Below are 17,769 nucleotides of genomic sequence, written 5' to 3'. Positions count from 1 at the left end.
ATTGAAAACATTTTAATAGGTTTTACATGTTGTAGGTTGCAGTTAAAAATAAACGTAGATGCAAGTAAGCGACGACAAACAAAACTCCAACACTGATAAGTGTTAATAACAAAATAATGTTGAATATATTAAATAATATATATATGATATTAAAATAACCTCAAATAAAGATGGGAAAGTGTAAACATTCTCTCGAGCGTCTTCCTCCCTCCCACCAGCCCCCGCGCCGTGACGTCAGAGCTGGACAAGATGGCGGCGGTGCGGAGGGCTGATGGTAAATGTCTAAATGGCTTTTTCAACTTTTGCCTCCCGGAGCTAACAACTCCCCCGACCCGCTCTACTGCGGATCCCGCTGCTTGCCAGGGGTTTTCCGGCGGGCTGCAGCAGCCGGAACGCCACGGAGAGCAGCTTCCAGTTACTGTGCGACGCTAACTAGCTAGCAGCTTAACGGCGGTGGCTATGGCTAGCCGGCTAGCATGTAGCTGACTGTCTAGTTGAGTTAAATAATGGCTGTCTGTCTCTCTTGTTGCCTGTCTCCCTTATTGTCTGTCTCTTTCTTGCTGTCTGTCTCCCTGACTGCCTTTCTCTCCCTTACTGCCTGTCTCTCTCTTGCTGTCATCTCTCCCTTACTGCCGGTCTCTCTCTGGCTGTCTATCACCCTCACTGCCTCTGTCTCCCTTACTGCCTGTCTCTCTCTTGCTGTCTGTCTCTCCCTTACTGCCTGTCTCTCTCTTGCTGTCTGTTTCCCTTACTGCCTGTCTCTCTCTCGCTGTCTCTCTCGGCTCTCTTGCTGTCCGTCTCTTGCTGTCCGTCTGTCCTACTGTGTGTGTCTGTCTTTCTACCTCTCTTATTGTGTGTCCCTCCGACTGTCTGCTCCTTCTGTCTGTCTGACTGTCTGTTCCGTACTGTCTGTCTCTCTTACGGTCTGTCTGTCCTGCCTTTTTGCTGTTTGAACATTCACGGGTTACTTAGCAACAGAGAGCTTCTTGCTACTTGACTTTCAGCTGTGTGTGTGTGTGTGTGTGTGTGTGTGTGTGTTGCAGTGTGGACGTGCAGAAAGTCGTGCATTGCGTGACGTCCCCGCATCAAGTCGTCGCCATGAGCAACAAGGAAATGGTTACCACGGAGACAGGTGTGTGTGCGTGTGTGTGCGTGCGTGCGCGTGCGTGCGTGCATCCCTCTCTGATGATGAACGGCTCTCTCTCTCTCTCTCTCTCTCGATGGGTTGGGGTTTAACATGAGTGATGGGAAGTTCGGCTCTTTTTGGAGATCCATCCCAAATTTTTTTGAGATCTGTCAATTTTATGACACTTTGTTTGTCACTCATTTGTGAATGGAATTCTCACAGGAATCATTTAATGCTGCCAATTAATTATTCTCAGTGTGAAGCAGTCACATTCAGTATGAATCATGCTGAATGCCTTCACCCTTTATTCACACCAGTGCAGTTCCCGCTAAAAACATGCATGTTGGTGAAAGTCGCAGCGACTCATGGTGAAAAACACTGGGGTAATCTACTCTTTCTCACGGGAAAAAACACACACACAAGTTGGCCTTTTGGATAAACTCGCCGTTTGCTTCTTTATTCGAGGTATCAATATTGCACCAGAGTTTCCGTTATCCGATGATAACCGGTTTTTGACCGGGAAAATCTGTTGAGGTCCGACACATGTATATCTCTCAGGTCATAATTTCCGGTGAAAATATTTGCCGCCTAAGAACAATTTGAATTAGTGACGGGCGATAAAACCATAGCGTTAATTATCACCATATTTTTTGTCCCTTGATATTGAAGTAAAATCACTCGATCATTTAGATTAAAAAAATCCACAGAACTGTTCATTTCCGCGTTCGACAAGTTCCAACGCAAAGCCAATTAGTTTGGACAAACTAATGCTGACCTTTAACCTTTGACCGATCACGTTTGCCGATTTAGAGAAAAGCCCCGCCCACAGGTTGCACTCGTAAACACACAGAGTACAGACAGAGTGGAGACGGAGCCGCAGCGTCCAAAACTCAGAGGAGAAGCAGAAAGATGATGTAATGTGACAAGGGTGAAGCGAGGGTGGAGCCTCAGTGGCTGCCTGTGTCCGGCCGCAGCTGTCGAGTCGAAAACGAACGGCTCTGTTGTGACTCCAGACTCCCCAGTCATTTTCAAGATTTGTTCGATACCAACAAATCGCTCGCGGGTCTTGAGTCAATATTCTTTTGGCCTCGCTCATGAACAGTGTGCCGCACAGATTAATGCTTCGAGTTTTTCAATATGTTCAAGTCTAGGATCCTGAAATGAACTCTGTTGTATATGCGGCGGGGTAACTTTACACAAGCCGGCTATAAAGCAATCATATTCATCTCCAAGCAGGTTTGACAGTGGAAGTCGCTTTCTGGATATATTTTATGGATATTGATATGTGGCTTCGGGAGAGAGCGCATCTGTCGAGATTCTGTACTTGTATTGGTCAATGGCGGTGAGTTGAGGTGAGGTGGTGAGAGAAGCCCTTGTTGTATTATCAATTATGCAATTTTATTATATGCGATATTCTGGAAAAAACAGCATCCAGGAACAAACGTGGCCGGTGCCCACGCCTCATCACTTTACGTATCTGAGAAAAGTAAGAACATTTCTACGCATGCATTCATGAGTGAGGCTCAACGGGAGCGGGGTTTGAAGGTTCAACTGTGCAGCTGTGTTCCATCGTCCGCCGTGATTCTCGTTTCATTTTCAGGTCAATCGGTCGGTTGATCTCAGGGGCCGGTTCCTTTTGTTTTTCCCCACACAGGAAGCGAATTAAATAATAATTTAGGGAACATGTGTTGAGTGTTAACGTGAGCAAGACACTTAACCCCTAATTGCTCCTGATGGCTGCGTCCGTCGGTGTTTGAACAATTGTAAGTCCCTTTGGATAAAAGCGTCTGCTAAATGAAATGTAATGTAATGTAATGTAATGTAATTAACCCAGGTCCCCCTCCCAGTAGAGACAGGTAAACAGGTGAAGATGAAGGTGTTTGTTCCAAACAAGCTCTTGGAGTGTCTCCCCCGTTCTCCAAACCTCCCAAAGGAGCGTCTGCGCTGGAACACCAACGAGGTACATGCTGGAGTACGAGTACCAGTGTCGCAATACTGAAGTGCTACTGGAGTACTGCTGTAGTAATACTGGAGTACTAAACAGCTTTACTACTGTAGTATTGCACATCATAGCGCTGCAGTACTATAGTAACATGCTACAGAAGTTCTCTACACTAAGTTACACTATAGTACTGCAGTACAGTACACTATGATATTACACAACACCACCGCACAATATAGTACACCGTAGTGCCATGGCCATCCGTCTGTAGTGCTGTAGTACTATTGTAGTGATGCTGTAGTGATACTGTATTTGAGCTGTCGTAATGTAGTAATTCTGACGTAATGTAGTATTATTTCTCTCTCCAGGAAATTGCTTCTTTTCTCACATCGTTCGATCACCATGAGGAGTGGCTCTCCTACTCTCTGAAAACAAGGTACTAGTACTACTACAGTACTGCTACACATTAGTACACAGCACATACAGAACCGCACAGTTCCTCTCCTGCTCTCTGAAAGTCTCACTTGTTCGCTCTCTCTCTCTCCTGTCTCTGATTCTCTCTCTCTCCCCATCCAGGCCAGTGAATGGCAGTATCATATTGTACAACAGGAAGAAGGTGAAGTACAGAAAAGATGGATACTGCTGGAAAAAACGCAAAGACGGAAAAACCACCCGGGAGGATCACATGAAGCTCAAAGTCCAGGGCATGGAGGTCACTTACTGTTTTTTGTCAGACCCTCTTCTTGTGTCTGTCAGACCCTCTTCTTGTGTCTGTCAGACCCTCTTCCTGTGTCTGTCAGACCCTCTTCCTGTTTCTGTCAGACCCTCTTCCTGTTTCTGTCAGACCCTCTTCCTGTTTCTGTCAGACCGTCTCCCTGTTTCTGTCAGACCGTCTCCCTGTATCTGTCAGACCCTCTTCCTGTTTGTGTCAGACCCTCTTCCTGTTTGTGTCAGACCCTCTTACTGTTTGTGTTAGACCCTCTTCCTGTCAGACCCTCTTCCTGTTTGTGTCAGACCCCCTTCCTGTTTGTGTTAGACCCTCTTCCTGTCAGACCCCCTTCCTGTTTGCAGACCCTATTCGTTTTTCTGTCAGACCCCCTTCCTGTTTGTGTCAGAACCTCCTGTTTGTGTCAGACCCTCTTCCTGTTTGTGTCGCACCCTATTCCTGTTTGTGTCAGACCCGCTTCCTGTTTGTGTTAGACCCGCTTTCTGTTTGTGTCAGACGCTCTTCCTGTTTGTGTCAGACCCTCTTCTTGTTTGTGTCAGACCTGCTTCCTGTTTGTGTCAGACCCTCTTCCTGTTTGTGTCAGACCCTCTTCCTGTTTGTGTCAGACCCTCTTCCTGTTTCCGTCAGACTCTCGCGCTTTCTCAATCTGCGTTCTTGTCTGTAGTTGTGTTCTTGTGGACTTGTGAAACGTCATCAGTCGCAGCCCAAGTACTGTTCCAATTAAAAGTATGCATCAAGCCATGTCCAGTCCAAATGCCCGGATGTGGACTTGCTCATCCCATTTATCGAGGATGCATCGGTGGTGACTTGTGTGGACTTGGGACAGCCAAATATCCCGGAATGCATTTTGCACCAAGTAATGGTATTCGTCCCCGGGAGTCTGTACTCCTGAGTCGAACTTGCCAAGTCTGAACTACCAAGTCCGCAAGTCCGGACTTTGGGTACTTGGTATTGAGAAATGGCCCCTATTTCTGTTTCTGTCAGACCCTCTTCCTATTTGTCAGACCCTCTTCCTGTTTGTCAGACCCTCTTCCTGTTTGTTTCAGACCCTCTTCCTGTTTGTGTCAGACCCTCTTCTTGTTTGTGTCAGACCCGCTTCCTGTTTGTGTTAGACCCTCTTCCTGTTTGTGTCAGATCCTCTTCCTGTTCCTGTCAGATCCTATTTCTGTTCCTGTCAGACCCTCTTCCTGTTTGTGTCAGACCCTCTTCCTGTTTGTCAGACCCTCTTCCTGTTTGTGTCAGACCATCTTCCTATTTGTGTCAGACCATCTTCCTATTTGTGTCAGACCCTCTTCCTGTTTGTGTCAGATCCTCTTCCTGTTCGTGTCAGACCCTCTTCCTGTATCTGTCAGACCCTATTTCTGTTTCTGTCAGACGGTCTTCCTGTTTGTGCCACACCCTCTTCCTGTTTATGTCAGACCCTCTTCCTGTTCCTGTCTGACATACTTCAAGTATTTACCATTTAGCAGTGAAAATGTGTTTGGAGCATCAAACCTTATTGTAACTGCTGTTGTTATGGTTACAGTGTCTGTATGGCTGCTACGTTCATTCATCCATCGTTCCGACTTTCCACAGACGATGCTACTGGCTTCTACAGGTGATATATACACACACACACACAACACACGCTGTAATATGTGTATGTTTTTTTGTATCAAGTGTGTGTGTGTGTGTGTGTGTGTGTGTGTGTGTGTGTGTGTGTGTGTGTGTGTGTGTGTGTGTGTGTGTGTGTGTGTGTGTGTGTGTGTGTGTGTGTGTGTGTGTGTGTGTGTGTGTGTGTGTGTGCGTGCGCGCGCGCGTTAGAACCCCGACATCGTCCTGGTCCACTACCTGAACGTCCCGTCACTCGAGGACTCTGGGAAATGCGGCCCGCTGCTGTGCTCCGTGTCCGACCGCCACGACAGTCTGCGCTGGAGCCAAGAGGAGCTGGTGAACCAGCTGAAACCCATGTGTACGTCGTTGCCTGGCTAAAACCGTGTCATAGATGGCTGCCGCGAGTAGCGATGTAGCTTTTTGTTGTGATTACCCGGAATGCCTCACTTCTGAGATATATAGCTATCTTGAATACAGTTAGAGATATTTTATTACAGCTAATAACAGTCGGTTACAATGTGCAATTTAAGTGTTAAAGATATTGATTCAACCTCTGGTTTTCTGCTCCTACTTACTTGAGCAGTAAAGCTTATTATGCTCATTTTAAACAGTCAGTCAAACTGCAACTGAGGTCAGTCCTCTTGTAGGGGAGACATTATGCTCCTTTTTTAACAAGTTAAAATAGGTCTCTGATGTCCGCAAATCATGTTTTTGATTTTTTTTTTTCGCTAAAAATACCACTCAGATGATGCAATCTAGCCATCCTAACATGCCTCTAACCCATCCTGTTCCAGGACGGGCTGTTTTTTTTGTGGGAGGAGCCACCCACCCGAGGCCCCTAATTCTGTGAGCCAATGGGGTTTGAGCACAAGTTCCGGGTTCCGTTGTACTTGAAATAAGCAATCCAGTTGCTGAATCTCCACTCATTTTACATCTGGAAGGCATCATTTAAGAGTTTGTTCCGACTTTTGTTGCCGTGCCTCCAGTTTGTGCGAGTACCAACGATTCTTTGTTTAATGTGCATGGCAGAAATTAATTACATCTATGATAAAAACACTATTTTTATCAGTTTTGCTTGGAGAAACGCACAGCAGATCGCACGCCGCAGCCTACAGTCTGTCTCCGGCAAACATTTTTTAAGAAAGAAACGCAGCAGAGTTGTTTTTTAAGTACTTACATTTACATAATTTGCAGTTTCTTTACGGATAATTGGTATCAATTCCTCTTTCTTACGCTTGTTATTCTCGAGCCGTGGGTAGTGTCACTCGGACGGGAGGGCGGTACTAATTCTTACAGGAGCCGTAGGAAGGGGCTGCAAATGTGAACGCCCCGTTTTGTGACATGTTTTCTGAAATGGACACAGAAACAGTCCCACCACAAATGGACCGGGTCATCTTACTTCACACTGTGTGTGTTAGTAGAACCATCACAGACACAAATGTACATGCACAAGCACTGAAAAAGTGAATTGTTCTTGATAGGTCCTCTTTAAAACATCTCTCTCTCTCTCTCTCTCTCTCTCTCTCTCTCTCTCTCTCTTTCTTTCTCTTTCTCTCTCTCTCTAGTCCACAGTATGAAGTGGAGCGTTGGCTCTGCAGACTTCAGTGTGGAGCAGCTCGTTCAACACATTCTCGACCAGCAGCAAACGAAACCACAGCCGAGAACACACACCTGCCTGTGCAACACAACACTAGGTAGCGCGCACACACGCGTCGTCATGCTCGTTAGTTTTCTAAGGGAGGAGCTTTTGGGAAATGGGAATTAGGAAATGCAAAATACACAAGATGATGATTACACAACCTCCGCACACACACACACACACACACACACACACACACACACACACACACACACACACACACACACACACACACCCCCACTGTGTCCAGTCTCCTCAGGAGGAAACGTTCCCCATCGCTGTAACAGCACCAAACATCGCATCATTTCCCCGAAACTCTCCTCTGAGCAGGAGGAGAGAGGAGGAGGAGGAGGAGGAGGAGGAGAGAAGAAGCCCCCCCACCTCTCCTCTCCTTCCCCTCCCACCAGGTGAGACGCTGTCAGATCACGATGGACATTTGCAGCTGAAATCAATTCCTTGAGTTATTTAGTTGTTGTTCTGTCGTTCAAGTGTCGCTGTTGTCGCGGTTGTCACGGTGACTGCGGTTTTGTGTCCACAGCTCCTCTCCACCCCGACCCTTCTCGGCCGCGAACATCGGCGGGCGTGTCAACGGTTTCTACGGCGACCACTGCAACGGCGTGACTGCGGTGGCGCTCCCGCAGAACGCCGTGATCGTCATGGCGACGACCTCGGCACTGACGGGAGGAGGAGGAGGAGGAGGAGGAGGAGGAGGAGGAGGAGAGGAAGAAGGCCAGCGGAGGAGGAGTCAGCTGCTCCTCTCCCCTCGTCCTCCCTCCACTCCCCCTCCTGGCTCCTCCACCCTCTCCCTGACCCTCCTCCCCTCTCCTGTGATTGGAGGCCTGCTCCTCTCCTCTCCACCTCCACCACCTCCCCCCTCGCTGCCCCCGCCGTTCAACCCTGACGCCTTCCTCAACTCCCCCAAGCGGGGCCAGACGTATGGCGGACCTCCCCCGCTGCCCTGCTCTCCTCCACTCTCTCTCTCCTCCCTCTCCTCCTCCGAGCCCGACAGAGAGCCGGCCCTCCCCCCCTCCCTCCCCCCGCTGTGTCTGGAGCTGGAGGAGGAAGAGGAGGAGGAAGAGCAGGGTCCAGGCCAGGAAGAAGTCCAGGCTCCTCCCAGCAAGCTGCCTCTCCTTCAGGTAGTTGTCCAACCTGTTGTTTCTCTTCTGTAAAGCCTGGTTCCAGGGTTGGTTCTTTAAAATCGTTAAATAGTCTTTAATCTGAATTGATGAGGTCTTAATTTCAACGTGAAGAGTTTGTCCGATTTTTATTTTATTTCGTATTATGTACTTACATGTCCGAAGTTCTAAGCAAATAATGTCGAGTGCTGATCAAGTGCACAAGACTATCAACATTTTTAATATAACCTTAATCACAGTCTTGAACTTGAACTAGGACTGTAGCCGACTCAGAATTTTGCCAGTCAGGGATCCCCGGTAGCTAACTGGGTAGTGCACACCATATACAAGGCTCAGTCCTTACCGCAGCGGCCCGGGATCGATTCTGGCAAGTGGCCATTGACTGCATGTCATCCTCTCTCTGTCCCCTTTCTTCCCCCACTATCACTGTCAAATAAAGCATGAAAATTCCCCAAAAATATATAATAATAATAATAGAATTTTGTCAGTAAAATCAAATTTTGCTTAATGCGAATATTCTATTTTCCGCTGACGGCGGGGCCGCCCTTCCTATAGGAAACATAGGCGACCGCCCAAGGCTCACCCCCTCCCCAATCACCCCCTCTCCATTCGTTATAAACGGAAAATAATCGTAACGAGTTTACCAGTCGTGCCCCGTTCCTCCGTGCCCCGTCCCCACACTGTTTTTTAGTTGTTTTATTTCGAGGATGGGGCACGGCTGGTCCTTTTGGCTCTCCCCCATCGGAGCGCACAGAGAACCGTGTCTGTATCTGTGTCCAGGCACGGACGTTTCACACATATAAGAAAATATATTTCTGATTTCTCATTGAAATTATATCCCTGTGCAATGTGTAAGCTATCTGCTTTATCCTGTTATTGTAATGCACACTGACAATAACAAAACAAAAAAAAAGAACAACTGCTCGACTTGAAAAATCAGTTGACTGACGGGTTTCCGACTGATGATTCGGCTCGTCGACTTTCAGGGGGCACTGCAAAGTGGACTTCAGACCACCTAGCTAGACCTCAGTTCGCACATGCCGCGCATTTTGGCCGAATTGCCTTCCATTGTGTCCATTTAAATGTTGCACTTATTGTTTAAAGTAGCAAGGACAAAAAGTTCCTTATCCAGAAGCCTTTCTTATTCATTCAGTTCAGTGCATTTATTTCAATTTGTAATTTGAATAAGTCTCTTTACTGTTCGTGTTGCCTGTTTGTCTTTCAGCCAAGCCACACCTCCTCTGTCTTGTTACCACAGCAACCTCCAGGCAGCGGCACTCCATCACTGCTTTTGATTGGCCGAGATACACAGAGCCCCACCCCTCAGCTCCAGGTGGCCAATAAGACACCGCCTCATGGTGACAGACAGCAGCCAAAACGGCATAGTTTGTCAAATCATACGACTCCGCCCACAACCACAAACGCATCCCTTTCTCAGCTGGCCAATCAGCAGCAACTTCTGCTGCAGGAGAGGGAGAGAGAGGGTGACCAAGGGACAGAGGAGAGAGAACATGGGAGACTGAACCCAGCTGCTAATGCCGCTAGCTCCTTCGCCAGCACTACAGCCTCCAACAGCCAAAGGGCAACGAGTACAACTCTGTTTAGCTTACATGCTAACTCCAGCATGGCCAGGTCCCAGGTTCACATCAAGGAGGAGGGTGGTTGTAGCTCCGATGAGGAGCATATGCCCATGGAGACTCACTCGACAACGGATGAGCATGGCGGTCGTGTGGGGGAGGAGTTAGACATTTCATTTGACAGTCAGTTTCCCGACCTGATCTCTGAGCTAATCACAGAGGAGAACACGGCCGTTCACCCAAACTCTGCCCCCAACCTCGCCCACGGCACAAACCAAGGCCTCTTTCATTCAGCGGTACGCTACATGGTGCCTCCCCAGCCCTCTCCATCCTCCTCCTTCCTCCCCTTCCCCATCCTGCCCCCCTCCTCCTCCTCTCGCCTTCCCATCATCACAGACTTCTCACCGGAGTGGTCTTACCCTGAGGTACGTAGACTGTAGAGGTTAGAGTTACTTAGCTTAACCCTATGCTGTAGTAGACTAGACTAGAGCGGTCCTATTTTAAAGTTGCGTGACTATAGACTAGAGCATCCTCTTCTATAGGAGACAGAAACATCTAGAGCGGTCATATTGTAAAGTAGAGAGACTGTAGACTAGAGCAACCTTGTCTAAAATGGGAACCTTGTCTGGGCTGGGAATGCTCCCGCATACTTAACTGCTCTTGTAAGAGCACATGTTACCCCCCGGATGCTGCGCTCGTCAAATGAGCGTCGCCTGGCTCTGCCGGCCATACAGCCACGGCAATCCAGGCTATTCTCATTTGTAGTTCCACGTTGGTGGAACGAGCTGCCAAAAATGACCAGAGCAGGGACCTCCCTCTCTGTCTTTAAGAAGCACTTGAAGACCCAGCTCTTCAGTGAGTACCTCCTGTCCTAACCTACAATTACTTAGCACTACCTTGCAGTATTTATTGTTACACTAATGTTGTTGTTACACTAATCTCTGTCGCAATGTATCTTGAATGTTATTCTCCCTTGTAAGTCGCTTTGGATAAAAGCGTCTGCTAAATGACAATGTAAATGTAAATGTAAAATGGACTGCAGACTAGATTGGTCCTATTCTAAATAAGCCTGGCTGTAGACTAGAGCATCCTATTCTATAGTAGACAGAAAAGTCTACAGTGGTCCCATTCTAAATTAGACAGAACTGTAGACTAGAGTGGTGCTATTCAAAGTAAACTGACAGGTTGTAGCCCAGAGCATCCATGTCTAAAATAGCCTGTAGAAGCAAGCATCCTCCTCTACACGCTACAGACTGTCGTCAAGACCAGTCCTTTTCTAAAGTAGACAGACTGTAGACGAGAGCGGTGCTAATGTGGAAAAGACTGACTGGAGACCAGAGCAGTCCCATTCAAAGTAGACTACCAGACTGTAGACGAGAGTGGTCCTATACTCAAGTAGACTATCAGGCTCTCGACAAGAGTGTTCTTCATCTTAAGTAGACTGACCTACTGTCAACTAGAGCTGGTCTGTTTTAAAGTGGACTAACAGACTAGATTAGAGCGGTACTAATCTGGAATAGGCTGACGATCGACAAGAGCATCCTATTCCACATGAGGAAGACTGTAGGCCAGAGCAGTCCTATTTAAAGTAGACTACCGGACTGTAGACGAGAGTGCCCTATGCTAGAATAAACTGGCTGTAGCAATAATTTAGCATTGACTGTTGGTGCTTTAAAACAATGTTAAATCTGTTCCAAGACATGGCTTTAGTTCTTTCTTTATATCGTTTTATTTATATTTTATTTTTTCTTATTCTTCTAAGAATAAGAAACTGTAACTTTTTTCTGAACTGAAACTCTAAGTTTCTTCTTTCTTCTACCTCCATGCTTGTTTCCTGCTAATTTACTTCTTATACCTCCCTTTCTTCTCGATGGTGTTTGACGTGATATTCTCTGCGGAACACCTTGTGAAATGTACTGTATGAATTGTATAAAGTATCAAGTTCTCCTGTGTTGCATGATGATGCACATTTGCAGGGAGGGGTGAAGGTGCTCATCACGGGGCCTTGGGTAGAAACTTCTGGAAGATACTCCTGTCTGTTTGACCAGAGCTCAGTTTCTGCTTCTCTTATCCAACCTGGGGTGTTACGCTGCTACTGTCCAGGTAACGTACTACTGATCCACAGCACTATTATATACACTCCAAGTACACACACAGCACTCCTACACTTAGTGCTCCATAATGTAATACAGCTGTTGTACCAGCAGGTGGAGCTGTACTGCAGTGCTGTGTTGTAGTTGTCCGTAGTGTAATACAGCTGCTTTACCAGCAGGGGGCGTTGTACTGCAGTGCTGCGTTCTAACCTTCCACAGTGTAATACAGCTGCTGCAGGAAAGGGCCCTGTTTTGTAACCCTCCCCATCCAGCCCATGAGGCTGGTCTGGTGTGTCTCCAGGTCGTGGAGTCCGGCGTGTCGGCCTCCTCATCGGTCCTGTTTGAATACCGAGCCCGAAACTCCAGTTCGCTGCCCAGTTCCCAGCTGGACTGGCTCTCACTGGATGGTCAGTACACTGTATTACTATTTTTTTGTGACTAATGAAACAGATAATAATAATAATAATAATAATAATAATAATAATTATTATTATTATTATTATTATTATTATTATTATTATTATTATTAATAATAAATATAGCTGCAGGCACCAATACACAGGGTCCAGGATGGTCGTGTTAGTTACGAATCACAGTTTTCAGAGTTCCCATGAAATGCAGCATCACTTCCTACCAACACCAATAACAAACGTCCCGAGTTCACATGGAGGGCAGGGTGGACGTTCTGCCTACTGCTTCTTTACTGTCTTTAGGACTCCTCGGCATCTGGAACACAAAAAGACACAAACAATACAATTATCACATAACAACTAATAACACAATAATTTCTAAACTCAACAAACACAACTCTTGAAATTATTATTATTATTTTTTTTTTAGGAAAAACAACGCAAATTACAGTTATCCGAGTTCCATTGAATGCAGCATTACGTCCCAAGTTTTCAGAGTTCCGTGAACGCACCATCACTCCCTGTTTTGGAGCACGCACAGAGAGCCGTGTGTCCGCTTCGCCTCGGCGTCTGTACAGAGAACGAGTCCACCGGGTAATCACTCGTGGATGGCGGCGCTCTCTCAGATGTATTTAAAAAAAAAAAAAAAAGCGTGAAAAAAACAATTTATTTAATAGAATGATTTTTCTTATTCATCGCGTTTCAGGCAGTCTTTTGCAATGTCTTTAATGTGCATTTTCGTATCCCGATGGCGATGAAAATGGGATTGATCATGCAGCCCTATACCGCGGTCCTCGCCGGGTGTGACTGAGCACCCAAAGCCACAACCTGGACATATATGACAAATTAGATGATGTCACAAAGTACCCACTCCACAAACGAATGAAGGTATGCCAAAGTTCTGCTACCTCTGAGAGATTCTCCTCGGTTTTTCACAAATTCCTGCTCCGACAATGTAGATCGATGTGAATCAAACTTGAACCACGAGATGTCTGAGACGTCCAGGTTCTGGCGATAGCTCAGCCACGTCCGTGGGTTCAGCCATTGTCGTGTTCCAGACACTTTTAGCCCAAAAAATGCCAAGGAGAATTATAATAAAAATCCCAGCAATAACAAAAGGATACAGCAATAACACTGCCGGCTGGACCCTTAATAATAAATATTGCTGCAGGCAGCAATATACGGGGTCCAGTTTAGTTGTGTAAAGTATGTATTACAGTTTTCTGAGGTTCCATAAAACTGCTCCCACTGCTCCTAGATACGTCAGTTACAAGGATAGGGAAATGCAGAGAAATGCATTTCGTTGCCTCAGTACTTGCACTCTGTGCAGTGACAATTAGTTTAATCTAATCTCAAAAAATGTTGAAAATGGTAACTTTGCATGAGATTCGGAGGGTCTCGCCAAACCCTGCGGCACAAAGAAAGTGATGAAAGATCCTATGAATCGGAATGAAAGATCCCCCCACCATGGCTGGCGCACTTGGGGGCTCGGGCGCACCACCACCTCCACCCAGTCCGTTGGGCGTATATTTACTCATCTATATATTTATATTTACACTTATTTATATGTTTATTGCCTTGTTTATTTATTTTGGGATTTAATCGAGATTAGATTATATTTATTTTTAATTTGCCTGCTACGTCCACATAAATCCTCTTTGTGCACGCAAGTGAATGAGCTTTGTCCATGCTTTACACCGCTACTGCTCCGTCTGTCGCTCTCTGGCACGGGGGGAGCGGACCGGGATCGCTCCGGGTGACTTCTGATGGACTGTCCCTTCCCCCATCTATTCCAGCATTATCATGGCATGTATGAAGAGGCGCGAGACGGAAATTTTCCGTGAACTCACTCGTGGTTTCGGAATGGTTACCCCAGTAATTTACTGGGAACTACGTATGAAAGGGGCTTGCGTTACCACTCTCTCGAATGCTGCCAGACCAAGAATGTAGACCTCAACCATGTCCGTGCGTGTCCTAACCCAGACACTTAGCCTGAAAAATGCCAAGGAGAAAAATAATAATAAATAAAGCTGCAGGCAGGAATATACAGGGTCAATTATCGACACAAATTAAAATAATTTCGAGTTCCCGATTTTCCGAGTTTACAATGAATGCAGCATCCGCTCACATAATTGGTGCTGGCGACATGCAGAATACAAGGATTCACTGGTTGCGTGTTATGACTTTATCCCAAAAAAGAGAAGGTGTCTGTCTACTTCCTGTGGTCCAGAGTCCTGCCTCACCGTGTCTCTGTGGAAGGAGATCACTCCGTGTGGAAGTTCCCAACAACACGGTTCCATTCAAACGGATGAAACACTGCATGTCCCTCAGAGACTTTTCATACACTTTTTGAACCTTTGGGACGAAAATAAAACAGACGCAATTCGGACCCGTTGCTCTGGAGCTGCAAGACAACTCCATGTGTGAGGACACAACCACGGAATCTGTTTTCGACTCCTTCAGTTTGTGTATCACGACTGGTTTGAATGCAGAATGTGTTTATTTACAAAAAGGCAAAATAACAAACTATCAAACAAAACGCTCCGCAAACGTAAAGTATGTAAGGCAATAAACACACACGCGTGCGCAGTTTGTAACCATTACAGTGCGATGGGGTCCACATCGCACGGCTCGCACGATGCGAATGGCCGTTCGCAGCCACAGCCTGCACATATATAGCAAATTGGATGATGATGTCACAAAGCGTCTGAGTGCACGGACTCATTCGCTCCGCCACCCGACCGGAAGTCTCCAAACGTTGGCGTGTTAAATTTTGCTTCTGACGACACCTCAACAGTGTCTGTAGCTACAGCGGTTGTTCTGTTCCATACAGTTTTAGCCCAAAAAGTGCCAAGTAGAATAAAAATAATAATAATCCGAACAATAACAATAGGAGACCAACACTATGGGATGGACCCCTACAAATCAGAATAAAAACATTAGGGACAATAACTTAATGTACTACAGTAAAATACCTATATAAATTTGCTGTTACTTTTGGAACAAATACTTAGTATTTACTACTTTTTTTTATGGGACTTGGTGTTATATGTATATAAGTGTTTTGATATTATTAACTTAATATTAATCAGCGTACTAACTCATTCACTGGTTCATTGTCTCATTTGACTTTTTTCTAGTCTTGACGATTTCTGACGTAAATTGATATCTGAAATCTATCATTTCCAGATTTCTTCATACTTGTTAACTGTACTCATTAATTGTTTAGTGTCTAATTGATCATAATGGTCAGTAGTAAATAATAGTACACACACATCTCTCTCATCTGTCCGTCTCTCCTCTTACTCGGTGCATGCTGGGAGTTTGTGTCCCGTAGAAACCTTTTTCTACTGTCAGTTGTTGATTTGCTTTCTCCGTTCATATTTCTCCGGACTTCCGATTTGAGCGGCCGGTGTGTGATTCTGCCTTCTGGCTTGGCGTGCACCAAGTCGTCCGAACGGGAAACGGCGGTTGCCACGGCCGTCGTTTAGGGCGAGTGTTTTAGTTGGGGAAAAAAAAACGTTTGACTTCCTGCTGCGGCACAGGCTCACCGTCTCCGCGGGAGACAGAGAGGAAGGTCCAGGAGATCCTCGCGGATTTCTGTTGGTCCGGGCGAAACTAGGGCAGTGAATGTGGACCAGACGTCCGGTCCTCCAGACTTGTGTCCAGGACTGTGGAGGGAGGTTTTTCCATCCCCGTCAAAGGGGGGGACCGGTTCCTCTCCTTTACAACCTACGGTTGTGCGAGTTTCTTACTTTCAACACAAGAAAGTTTGTTTGTGTCGAGGCTCATTCATTCGGGTTGGTGTTTTTTTTTTTTTTTTTTGAGCACGCAGGGTCAGTGGTTTCTTGGCTTGAGAGGAAGTTTTCGCTCATGAAGTTCTGCGCTCATGCTCAGAGAGAACAGCATGGCAGCATGTCTGTTATTTTTCTCGTTTGGATTATTTATTGCATTTTATTTTGGGATTTTATTTTTTATTTTTTTCGTTTCTTGTTGTAGTTCCGCTTTTCTTGACCAGTGTTGGCATCGTCGACACTCTGATCCATCATGGATCCTTCTCAGTGACTTGTAATGCTCCTTGATTCGATCAAAGTCTCACTGGCCGTCTCACTCTGTATCTCCGTCTCTCTCTCATCCGTATGCGTGCCTCTTAATCTTTTCCTGCTGATTAGCTGAATTAGAGCAAGTTATCCCACATACAGATACAGACACACACACACACACACACACACACACACATACACTTTACTGTGTGCTGTTTACTGTACTATTGTACTGTAATATACTGTAAGGCATTTACTATAATGTACTGTCTTCACTGTGTTCTGGTGAGCAAAGCCCAGAACTGCTCACATACTAGGATCATGCATCATTTTGTCACTTGGCGAACTTGAATGACCCACATGTGCTAGCATGCATTTCGGCAACGACGCTACAGAGGAAATAAACCAGAGGGAAGAGTTTTATCAGGGAAAAAAAAAGTCTTGTCTTTCCTGTACTCAGCATTGATTTTGATTCGTGAGGCAACAAGAATACTGCTCTCTAATTGGCCTAAATCGTGCTGTTGCTAGGTGGTTACTCAGATTGCTCTCATTCACTGGAGCACCAGTGGAATGTTTCCAGTATGTTTTCCAGTTAACGGTCTGAACCACAGGTGCCTCTAGATTTCTGAGTAGAACCAAAGTGGTAAACTGCCACGTGAGGGCAGAATAAAGGAATGCACGGTGAGTCAGTGAAGAAGAGCTTCAGTGCACCTTCCCACATCACCGTGGCTGTGAAATGTGGGAGGACATTCGTTTGGTTATTTCAGGAAATGTTACATGAGCACAGCCCATCACCATATCAGCTTTTTTTTCCTTTTTTTTTTTTTTTAAACTTCAGATCCTGTGATGTCTCTCTGAGTCAGGGACATGGACACGTGCGCGTTCAGACTAAAGTAATGTGGCTCCCTAGTCCCTGACCACCTGAGCGATCTGAGTCCACCGGGTGATCAGACCACACCCTCTGTCTTTCTGCCTCTCTGTTTCTGTCTCTCTCTCTTTGTCCTTCTTTTTGTCTTCTGTCTCTCTCTCTGTCTCACTACCTCTCTGTCTCACTACCTCTCTGTCTCTCTCTCTCTCTCTCTCTCTCTCGCTCTCTCTCTGTCTGTCATCCCTGGTTTCATGTGTACTGGAGTGTTTGGCACAGCACCAGGAATGTGGGGTTAAGAGAGAGAGAGAGAGAGAGAGGGAGAGAGAGAGAGATAGTTGAGCTGCGGCCAATGCTGCTTGCTCCCTGCAGATTTCCCACAAGGCCTTTCTTCGGTGGATCAAAGACTGAGTGCTACCGCTTACTGACGCGCTTTTACTTTTTGCTCTTCAACGTCCTGCCTGCCTGTCCTCCCGTTAATCAGCCTGTCTGTCTCTGCTTCCGCCTGTCTCTGTCTATCGGTTCCACCGACTCTTTCTGTCTGAATGAATGGTTGTTCATGTAAATTGTTATTTAAGTGTGAGTGTTCATATATGTGCCTTTGTGTGCGAGCGGTGA

At 46.2% G+C, this 17,769-nt stretch overlaps 1 protein-coding gene across 1 annotated transcript in view; it reads left to right on the top strand.

Moving 5' to 3' along the window:
* Window positions 1–251: 251 nt before the first annotated feature.
* The window catches only part of camta2 (calmodulin binding transcription activator 2), a 33,297-nt gene continuing 15,779 nt past the window's right edge, over window positions 252–17,769 (top strand). The window contains exons 1-14 of the mRNA XM_080023583.1: window positions 252–274; window positions 1,044–1,132; window positions 2,974–3,086; window positions 3,437–3,504; window positions 3,645–3,780; window positions 5,321–5,392; window positions 5,599–5,746; window positions 6,954–7,082; window positions 7,278–7,434; window positions 7,566–7,698; window positions 7,951–8,163; window positions 9,389–10,165; window positions 11,717–11,843; window positions 12,106–12,240. Coding sequence (XP_079879709.1) covers window positions 1,099–1,132; window positions 2,974–3,086; window positions 3,437–3,504; window positions 3,645–3,780; window positions 5,321–5,392; window positions 5,599–5,746; window positions 6,954–7,082; window positions 7,278–7,434; window positions 7,566–7,698; window positions 7,951–8,163; window positions 9,389–10,165; window positions 11,717–11,843; window positions 12,106–12,240 — 2,242 coding nt within the window. The 5' untranslated portion in view covers window positions 252–274; window positions 1,044–1,098. The remainder of the gene's footprint in view (window positions 275–1,043; window positions 1,133–2,973; window positions 3,087–3,436; window positions 3,505–3,644; window positions 3,781–5,320; window positions 5,393–5,598; window positions 5,747–6,953; window positions 7,083–7,277; window positions 7,435–7,565; window positions 7,699–7,950; window positions 8,164–9,388; window positions 10,166–11,716; window positions 11,844–12,105; window positions 12,241–17,769) is intronic.

Source organism: Zeus faber (assembly GCF_960531495.2).
Source record: "Zeus faber genome assembly, chromosome: 22".
Taxonomy (NCBI): domain Eukaryota; kingdom Metazoa; phylum Chordata; class Actinopteri; order Zeiformes; family Zeidae; genus Zeus; species Zeus faber.
Note: the sequence above shows the minus strand (reverse complement) of the source record. Positions and strands in the feature narration are given on the sequence as shown.